This window comes from Ctenocephalides felis, unplaced genomic scaffold (assembly GCF_003426905.1).
Source record: "Ctenocephalides felis isolate EL2017-DRISC unplaced genomic scaffold, ASM342690v1 CF-g0.4_SCAFFOLD_03572, whole genome shotgun sequence".
Classification (NCBI taxonomy): Eukaryota; Metazoa; Arthropoda; class Insecta; order Siphonaptera; family Pulicidae; genus Ctenocephalides; species Ctenocephalides felis.
In genome coordinates, this window is record NW_020539726.1 from 43708803 (window position 1) to 43720101 (window position 11299).

The 11299-nt window shown below is 30.9% G+C and overlaps 1 protein-coding gene across 1 annotated transcript in view; it reads left to right on the forward strand.

The window, feature by feature from the left end:
- LOC113388557 (SUMO-activating enzyme subunit 2-like) overlaps positions 1-9977 on the forward strand; it is a gene marked incomplete at its 3' end in the record, with an annotated part of 15583 nt that extends 5606 nt beyond the window's left edge. Inside the window, exons 2-8 of the mRNA XM_026625928.1 lie at positions 40-179; positions 2091-2202; positions 2280-2448; positions 4210-4443; positions 7870-8037; positions 8118-8371; positions 9846-9977. Of these exons, the coding sequence (XP_026481713.1) occupies positions 40-179; positions 2091-2202; positions 2280-2448; positions 4210-4443; positions 7870-8037; positions 8118-8371; positions 9846-9977 (1209 nt within the window). The remainder of the gene's footprint in view (positions 1-39; positions 180-2090; positions 2203-2279; positions 2449-4209; positions 4444-7869; positions 8038-8117; positions 8372-9845) is intronic.
- Between the last annotated feature and the right edge of the window lie 1322 nt (positions 9978-11299).

Consider the following 11299-nt stretch of genomic DNA (forward strand, 5'->3'; position numbering starts at 1 on the left):
TTATATTTATATTATTATCATGTTCACTTTTATTTCAAGGTTGAGATGATCAAGAAAGGCTTATCACAATGTTATGAATGCTTGCCGAAAGCGACTCAAAAATCATTTCCAGGCTGCACAATTAGAAATACACCTTCAGAACCGATTCATTGTATTGTTTGGGCCAAACATTTATTCAAGTGAGTAAAAATTTAAATTGTAAGTAACAATCATGATTATTAACTCTTCTAATACATTTTTGGATAGTTTACAACATTTTCAGACAGTAGTAACATTTTTAGGGGTTTTATAACATTTTTGAACAGTTCACAATATTTTCAGAACATTTTATAACATTTTTGGACCGTTTACAGCTTTTCTAGACCGTTTACAACATTTGTAGGAGGTTCATAATATTTCTGAACAGTTCCTAACATTTCTGGGTGGTTTACAATATTTTTTGATAGTTTATAATATTTCTGGGGGTTCACAACATTTTTGGACCGTTTGCAACATTTTTTGGGAGTCCACAACATTTTCAGGCAGTCCATAACATTTGTGAATGGTTTGCAACATTTATGGACGGTTTGCAATGTTTTCAGCAGTTTATAATATTTTTGGACTGTTTGCAACATTTACGGACGGCTTACAATATTTTTAGGAACCTTGTGATATTTTTGGACAGTTCACAATATTTTCAAACAGTTTGCAACATTCTAAACTATTTATAACAAACTAAGGCGGTTCATAATATTTTTGGACAGTTTCTAACATTTCTGGATGGTTTGCAACATTTCTGGACGTTTGCAACATTTCTGGACGGTTTGCAACATTTCTGTACTTTTTTGAACCGTTTGCAACTTTTTTGGACAGCACAACATTTTTAGGCATTTTACAACATTTCTGGACGGTTTACAACATTTTTGAATAGTCTACGACATTTTTTAACAATTTGCAACATTTCTGGATGGTTTACAACATTTTGGAACAGACCACAACATTTTTAAACGATTTGCAAACATTTCTGGATGGTTTACAACATTTTTAAACGGTTTGCAACATTTTTAGGCCGTTTGCAACATTTTTGTGATTTGAAACATTTTTAGGCGATTTGGAACATTATGGTCGTTTGCTACAGTTTAAGGCGATTTGGAACATTTTTTCGTCGTTTTGCAACATTTTAAGGCGATTTGGAACATTTTTATGTCGTTTGGAACATTTAAGGCGATTTGGAACATTTTAAACGATTTGCAAACATTTCTCATTTTTTATTTATAATATTTTTGGATGTATTATAACATTTCCAACAGTGCAACATTTTTGGACCTTCTACAGCATTTCTGGACATTCTGCAACATTTCTGGAGAATTTGCAACATTTTGAACAGTCCACAACATTTTTAGGCCGTTTGCAACATTGTTTGGCGATTTGGAACATGTTTAAATGATTTCCATTATTTTTAAAGGATTTGCAAACATTTCTGGACTATTTTGCAATATTTTTAGATTTATAATATTTTTGGATGCGTTCTCTGGACGGTCTGCAACATTTCTGGCCCTTTTGCAACATTCTGGCCCTTTTGCAACATTTCTGGCCCTTTTGCAACATTTCTGGCCCTTTTGCAACATTTCTGCCCTTTTGCAACATTTCTGGACCTTTTGCAACTTTTCTAGACGGTCTGCAACATTTCTGGACCTTCCGCAACATTTCTGGATCTTCTGCAACATTTTTAGATCGTCTTTAACATTATCATTAGATCGTCCTCAATATTTTTAGATATTTTATAACCTTTTTAGATAATTTACAACCTTGCTTTTAGAATTTTAGATTTTAGATAAATCATCTACAGCATATTTGGACTGCCACATTTTTAGACTGCTTACATAATATTCAGACAATTTACAACATTCGTGGATAATTTACAACGTGAAAAAAATATTATTCCCACTTTTCAGCTTAGTTTTTTATCTATTTAAATTAAATTAAAAGAGTATTGCATTTTTCTAATATAAATTAAATTATACAAGAAACTAAATTTATTTGCAAAATCTTATGATATTAAAAATTATAATTAATTTAAATAATTTCGTTCTATTTTATTTCATTTTCAGTCAACTATTTGGCGAAACCGATGACGATGAAGAAGTCTCACCAGACACTGCCGATCCTGAAGCAGCAGGAGACGCTAGCGAAAAAGCACTTGCTGATGAATTTTCAGAAAAGGTTGGTGAAGAGATTATTGTGTCACAAATTAAAAATCTAAATTATGTTGCTTTTTACAAACAACAATTATTTTTCAGGGTAACATTGATCGTGTAAGCACAAGGCAGTGGGCTGAGTCTTGCAACTACGAAAGTCAAAAGCTGTTTACTAAATTCTTTCATGATGATATCGAGTATTTATTGAGTATGAAGAATCTGTGGAAGGAGAGACGCCCACCTGTGCCACAGATGTGGACCGAACCCATGGGTAAATAAATAGATAAATATATAAATGTTATATATTATATATATATATATATATATTATTATATATATATATATATATACTAGCTGACCCGGAAAACGTTGTTTTGCTAAGTAAGGTATATACTAAACAATTTCTAGAGAATCAAAAATATTAATACTTAAGTGCATAAGGATGTGTTGTTTGAATGATATATACAATGAGGTATTATAAAAACAATAAACCCCATCAGTTTGTCTATATTTGTCAATACAATCAAACTGGAAGTTTTTACACTTTCTATAGAAAACATGTATAATCCAATCCAAGTCTTTTTTGGTCCTCCGATTATTGATTACGTTTCAAGTTTTTCAGATTCTTTTTGGATTCTGCATTTTGTGTATAATTGTAAATAATACTACTGAGCTTAAACAAAATTTTCAAATTTCTGCGAGGAGAGATAGAAAATGAATTAAGTATTTCTTCTTTAATCTGCTTTTTGAAAAGTTTCAAGTAACATTCGATGAATAAAAGTAAATTTAATAAAAAGTATATATATGTAAGGCAGGGCGGGGGCACAAAGGTCCAATTTGACTTTGAGAAATATTAATTATATTATAAAATCAACCAATTATATTACAACAAATAACACATTTCAAACGAACGATTATCTGACTACGTTCAGTAAAACTGCCAGCTACTTTGTCATTGTAGAAATGTACTTTTTTGATATCTTTCAAAAATTTGTTATCTAGACCTTTTTACCCTATAGGCGGGGTAACTTGAAACGGCCAGGTGGCAAACAGGTTCAAAGTCTTATTTTAATTTTAAAGGTATTTTACAAATAATTACACTTTAACTAATGCTAAAAAAACTACCAATGGAAGAAAATACTTTTATTATGGATTTTCAAAGATTACCGTTTATCTCCCGATAGCAAAGTCATAAGAATCGAGGTTATAGCTGTTTATACATCTTTTTCCCTCTACTTTCAAATATTGTTGTTAAACAATGCTTAACTTTACTGTTTTTTCACACATCGGTGGTGGACCTTTTAACCCGGACCTTCATATATTACTATCTATTTTTTGATAAATTCTGGGAAATTATAACTGAAGAAAAATGTCATTCGGCAAAATATCCCTTTGATCGATACCAAATTTAGGTTCTGAATTTAAATAACATAAATAAAAAATAATATAATCAGGAAAATGTTTTATAAATACCACTGAATATATAATTATACAAATGAGATCTTTCAGAGCACCGTGTTTGAGAAAAATATGCCAAAAAGTGCATTTTCATATTAACATTTCAAAAAAGTTGATATTTTGAGTTTCTAGTAACACTTGCGGCCAGTTTAATAACGTTTTTGTGTATAAATATAACTATGAACAAAAGTACTTACTACAATTTAATCATAATTAAATAATATTTACGTAAAACATCAAACATCATTTAGTAATATTTAATACATTTGACGTATTAGCCCACCGTCCATTGTTTTATTCCAATAACGCTTCTACAAAAATGTTCAAATTAAAAGTGTAAAGTTTTTACGCGATTTTGAAATAATATCTCACCTTTCCCACAACCTACTGATTAGCACGAACTTTTCAAGACAAAAACTGGCCAAATCGGCTCAGCCGTTTTCGAGTTTTAGCGGATCTCATGTTATCGAGAGCTCCATTTTTATATATAAGAAGATATATATACATTACAATTTTTATTTATTTTTAAAACTTATTTTTATTGTAGTGTATATATTATATCTATCTCTTTCAGATTCAGAGATGAAAGACGACGCAGTAACCCGTGAACAAAGAAATCTTTCCCTAGCAGAATGGTGTTGTGTTTTCAAAATGAGCGTCATGAGTTTGTTCAAACAGTTGGAAGAAAAGAAGACCACTCTCGTTTGGGATAAAGACGATCAGGCTGCCATGGACTTTGTTGCTGCCTGTGCCAATATTCGGTCTTACTGTTTTGGTATTGAACAGAAATCGAGATTTGAAGTAAAATGTAAGTTGGATAAAAAAAGCAATAGAAATAGATTTTTTTTGTTAAAAATTATTAGGGGCATTTTGTCATAAAATTAGCGATATGTGTAAATAATCGACAAATAATTTGTTCCATTTATAATCTACTTGGCCTCCTGTTTACCTGTCTACTTTTATACCTGCCTACTAAGGTGGTCCTTAATATGGACATTTTCATTTTTTTCCTCCTAGGTACTCAAATGGTTTCAAATTAATAAAAAAAAATCTCTAAAAGTTTCAGCTTTTAATATTAATATGTAGATAGTCCGTAATTCAATTAAAAGTTTCGTGTATTTATTATTAATATATGTCATTAAGTAAATTCTTCCGCCATCTGTTTTAAATTCTTCCAACAATATTTTTAGGCAGTTTCTTACATTTTTAGACGGTGTACAACATTTTTGGACTTTTCATAACATTCTTAAGCGATTAATAATATTTTTAGACGGAGTTATAATATTTCTGGATAGTTCACAACATTTTTTTAGGTAGTTTCCTACATTTTTGGCCGGTTTACAACATTCCTGGACGATTTACAACATTTTTAGGCAGTTTCTTACATTTTTGGCCGGTTTACTGCATTTCTGGACAATTTACAACATTTTTAGGCAGTTTCTTACATTTTTGGCCGGTTTACTACATGTTTGGACAATCTACAACATTTCTGGACAATTTACAACATTTTTAGGCATTATCTTACATTTTTGGCAGGTTTACAAGTTTTCTGGATGATTTACAACATTTTTAGGCAGTTTCTTACATTTTTGGCCGGTTTACTACATTCTTGGACAATCTACAACATTTCTGGACAATTTACAACATTTTTAGGCATTATCTTACATTTTTGGCAGGTTTACAAGATTTCTGGATGATTTACAACATTTTTAGGCAGTTTCTTACATTCTTGGCCGATTTACTACATTTTTGGACAATTTCAAACATTTGTAGGTAGTTTCTTACATTTTTGGCCGGTTTACTACATTCTGGACATTTTACAACAGTTTTAGGCAGTTCCCTACATTTTTTACCGGTTTGCAACATTTCTGGACGATTTACAACATTTTTAAGCAGTATTTTACATTTGTTACCGGTTCACAACATTTTTTGGCGTCTTATAACATTTTTAGGCGGTTTATAATATTTTTGAACGGTTTGCAATATTTCTGGACGGTTTGTAACATTTTTAAACGATTTATAATATTTCTGGACAGTTTATAACAGTTTTGGACAGTATATAGCATTTTTATGCAGTCTACAACATTTCTGGCCGGTTTGCAACATTTTTGGACGATTTACAACATTTTTAGGCAGTTTCTTACATTTTTGGCCGTTTTACAACATTTCTGGACGTTTTATAACATTTTAGGCGGTTTAGAATATTTCTGGACAGTTTACAACATTCCAGGACGATTTACAACATTTTTAGGCTGTTTCTTACATTTTTGGCCGGTTTATTACATATCTGGACAATTTACAACATTTTTAGGCAGTTCCTTACATTTTTGGCTAGTTTATAATATTCCTGGACGGTTTACAAGATTTTTAGGCAGTTTCTTATATTTTTAGCCGGTTTACAACATTCCTGGACGATTTATAACCTTTTAGGCAGTTTTCTTACATTTTTGACCGGTTTGCAACATTTCTGGACGTTTAACATTTTAGGCGGTTTGGAATATTTCTGGACAGTTTACAACATTCCTGGACGGTTTACAATATTTTTAGGCTGTTTCTTATATTTTTGGCCGGTTTATTACATTTCTGGACAATTTACAACATTTTTAGGCAGTTCCTTACATTTTTGGCTAGTTTATAATATTCCTGGACGGTTTACAAGATTTTTAGGCAGTTTCTTATATTTTTAGCCGGTTTACAACATTCCTGGACGATTTATAACCTTTTTAGGCAGTTTTCTTACATTTTTGACCGGTTTGCAACATTTCTGGACGTTTTATAACATTTTAGGCGGTTTGGAATATTTCTGGACAGTTTACAACATTCCAGGACGATTTACAATATTTTTAGGCTGTTTCTTACATTTTTGGCCGGTTTATTACATTTCTGGACAATTTACAACATTTTTAGGCAGTCCCTTACATTTTTGGATAGTTTATAACATTTTTGGACAATATACAGCATTTTTAGGCGGCCTACAACATTTCTGGACGGTTTATAGTATTTTTTGACGATTTGCAACATTTTTAAGCGATTTATAATATTTCTGGATAGTTTCTTACATTTTTGGACGTTTTATCATTTTATTGGACGTCTTATAACATTTTTAGGCGGTTCATAACATTTTTAGGCGGTTTATAATATTTTTGGACAAATTCTTACATTTTTGGACGTTTTGCAACATTTTTAAGCGCTATATAAAATTTCTGGACAGTTTATAATATTTTTTGGCAGTATACAGCATTTTTTGGCAATCTTCAATATTTCTGATTTATAATATATTTGGACGATTCGCAACATTTCTAGACTATTTGAAACATTTTTATGCACTTCATAACATCAATAATAGCGTCAACTCTATCCGAATGACGTCATCGACCAATGACGAATCAGAATTCAGTCAGACGTAACCAACTTCCGTCCTATTGTCAGTTTCATATCATAGAATTACTCCCTAGTCGCGCCTAAGGAAGTTTTACTTCAAAATAACTGAAAAATGCCCAAAACACTTGGTAATACTTAAATACATATAATTTTCAAAATGAGTGCAATAATTTTATTTTAAATTGAGTTCTGGGACACCCTGTTTACTATTACTATTACTGGAATTGCTGGTACTTCCCGTACCGTAAATATGAAAGCGCGTAAGCGCCGCGTAGTCGTCTAACGTGTAAACATTGGTACAGAACCCATATAAATATACACAAAATTGTACTTATTATTAATCTTTATAAAATATCTGATGATATGATGTACATATGTCTAATGTTCATTTTTGACCGCCAAATGGCATCATTCTTTAATTTTTATTGGATCTCCGGAGACGCTGGACCTGCCTTTACAAAATTGTACCAGTTCATTTTGTCAATACAAGTAAAATGATTTTTGAATTATTTAAAGCGGGCGCTCCGTTTTCTGAAAAACTGAAATACTATTTTTGATACTTTTTGCCCCGTATCTCCGAAACGGCCTTTGCCTTTGCCAAAAACTAATCAGTACGCCTCCTTATCAATAGTAATCGAATGTTTTTTGAATTAATCAAATCGGTTGATCCATGTCGACGAAAATTTGTATCCGCACACATGCACACACATACATCCATTTTTTTCCAAGGTATGCCAAAATGTTAAGAAACCTCTGAAACGTAAAGATATATAAAAAATTTCATTTTCGATTTTTTTGCGATTACTGTAACTTACCCTACGGGAAGTTAATAAATATTTGTGTTATTTTTCAGCTATGGCTGGTAATATAATTCCCGCGATTGCGACCACAAATGCAATCGTTGCTGGAATTGCCGTTATGCACGCTTTTAAAATCCTGCAAGACAAAATCAAAGAGTGCTCCACTGTGTATGTACGTCTTACAGAGAACCCACAAAAGCAAATACTTGTACCGGAGAAATGTAAGTCACAAAAAAAATAAATCATAAAAAAATATCCTTTTACTATTTCTATTATATCCAATCTTGTGTCTTTTATCCAGTTCTCAATCCTCCAAACCCTAAATGCTATGTCTGTAGTCCAAAACCTGAAGTTAATTTAATGCTCGATGTGAACAAGATGACTGTGAAAGAATTGGAAGAAAACGTTTTGAAGAAATCGTTGAACATGATTGCACCTGATGTCATTTGCCAATCTAAACAGTTGGTTATCATATCTTCCGAAGAAGGGGAGACTGAGTGCAACAATGATAAGAAATTGGCAGAATTGGGAATTGTTGATGGAAGCATGTTACAAGTAAGATAATTAGATTCTCTCCTGTCTCATGATATGAATATTTTTGAAGTAAAACTTCTTTAGGCGCGACATGGGTGTAAATCGACATGGGTGTAAAGTAATCGCTTGCATGATTCGCGCTTACGACGCTAGCAATCGCAATTATTCGATCTAGTCTGCGAGCAAAACAAAAAATACATCAAATGTCAAATCATATGTCAAAAACAAAACAAAATGTGTCGACTTTTTCACTTGAGTTTTGTGTTTAGCTCGTAGTCTCTAAACATTTTTTGAAGTAAAACTTTTTTAGGCGCGACATGGGTTAGCAAAATAATTCGTGAGTTAATAAAAATGTCAGGATCGGAAGAATATTTTATTCCGTCCCCCATAAATAATTGTAGTGCAAATGATCGCAAATAAATAATGAAACTAAGGAAAAATCTGCGCTGCGTAAGAAATGATAGCTTTTCCTATGTATGTTTTTTGTGTGTGATCGACTTTGGCTTCAAAGTGGCTTAGAAATATCAAATGATGCTCAAAAACAAATTCTTAATAATGTTTTTTGAATATTGATTTAAATGATCAGGTTGGATGTCAAACTTGTCGAATGATATTAAGTTCGGGCAAAATTCCCACTTTGTGTAAATTTAATGGTTTTGTATTTCCACCTGTACCAAATTATCTACCTAAACTAGATACTGTAACTGAAAGGTTAATTTCACCTAGGTTGAGTTTCATGCAAATTAGACGATTGCGACATGCAAATGGACAATTTGGAATGTTTGGCCAAATTATAAATGTGCCTGTTGACATTAATAATTTGGTTAATTTATTACCTCGTAATATTGATGATGATCATTGCATTAACGTTCGCATAAAAAAGCAAATGATTCATAGATTAAGCTATGTGCAGGGCTTGATAAATAAAACAAATATAAAAGTATGGCTTCAATTTGTTAGGCAAGACGGATATTACAGCTGTTCAAGGAATGAGATTATATCGTCAGCGAAAAAGTAAAAAAATACAAACAGTAAATGAATGTATGTTAATTTTAATTACATGAAGTTCTTCAAACACAATTGTTACAGGATGAGTTAATTTGCAAAAACAATATTTGTTTAGGCGTTGTTTAACATAATCCACTGTGTGAATGAATATTATAGAATTTATTAATCAGCAATTACTTTAAAACGATCATGTCATATTTCAAGTACGACTTTGATTACATTATTGTTTGTAAATATTATACATATTTTTAATGTTATAAATATATAATTTATAATTTATCATTATATAAATGTGTATAATGATTGACGACACTAATAATGTGTGCATCACTAGTGTTACCATATTACTAATAAACATTATTCAAAATTTTTATAAGATGTATTTATTTTTACTCAACTTAAATTTGCTACTTTATACAGTAGCAAATAAGTTTTACTTCAATCGCGTGTGATCCTTACGCGCACTCTTTTTTTTTTTATTTTTCAGGTCGATGACTTCCTGCAAAATTATGAATTAAGTATAACGATACACCAATATGAACCAAAGAAGGACGAACCTGAATTTCAAGTATTATCAGATCCTTCTGTTTTAAAACCGAAAGAAAGTGCTGCTCCGGCAAACATGGGAATGGAGATGAACCGTCCAGTAAGATAAAATACATTATAAATTATTATGTGTATATATATATATATATATATATATATATATATATATACACCTAAGTCTGGTTTTACACGGTCTTTTTTACACGGTTTTGATATAACACGGTTTGAAAATGAATATTTTTAATTTTTTTACACGATTTTATTCCATTTAGCACGATTTAAAATTTAATGTACTTAATTTTTTTGTCAAATTTAATTTTTGCGAAGTATGTTCATATCACAAAAAAGTTTTTATGAAAGAAAAAAGTCTGAAACCATCGATAGTATCGATAGTTTGCGAACACTAGCTTAAAGATTTAAGTGAATTCCCTTTTAGCGCGTACAAACAATTTTACTGGTCAAGCAAATGTGAATAGCACTAATTTAGGGAAATTTCCTTTATGTGCATACAATAAAATTATTTTTACCTTAAAAATTGAATAACCTATTCTTTTCGTTCACAACATAGTTTTTTAGTTCCTGAACTTGCCATACATTTAATTTATATTACTTTTAAGATTAGAGTGCATATCTTTTTATCATTAATTACTATGCTTGTGAAAATAAGCATTATATTTTTGATTTAATAAAATAAACATGAATTCTTGTTCTTAAAAATTCTTGTTTTTCACCATTTTAATAGGTTTTAGACATTAGGAACACATCACCCATTTTTGTATAAGATCAATGTCTTTTTTTACACGTTTTTTTTTTTACACGGCTTCTTCTGGAAACAATCTCCGTGTAAAAACAGACTTAGGTGTATATATATATATATATATATATATACATATATAATATTGTATTTATATTATAATTTTTTTCCTTCAGCTTCCTCTGGTCCTTCATCATCCAACAACCCCCAGGATGACGATGAAGATGATGTTTGTATCATCGAAGAATCTGATGCAGCACCTGATTCCACACAATCCCCGAATGCAAGGAAACGAGCCACTTTCGATGACTTGAACAACAGCAAAAGACGCAAGAGTGAAGTCACAGAGCAAAATGAAAGTGATGATGATATTATTATGCTAGATAATTAAGAATAAAAAGAACCTTGCTTTAAGTATCTAATATTTATAGGTATTTTATTGTTTATTATTAATTAATTATTAGTTTAATACGAAAATTTTTCATAATTTATAGGAGATTGTATGAAATAATCTCTCAGGAAAATATTGCTCGAGATATTAGTTGGTCATCACTGCCGAATGTATTTCATATATTTTTTTGACAATTGTATTAATTTTTTATTTTAACATATTTATATAAATACAATTGTAATATGGTTAT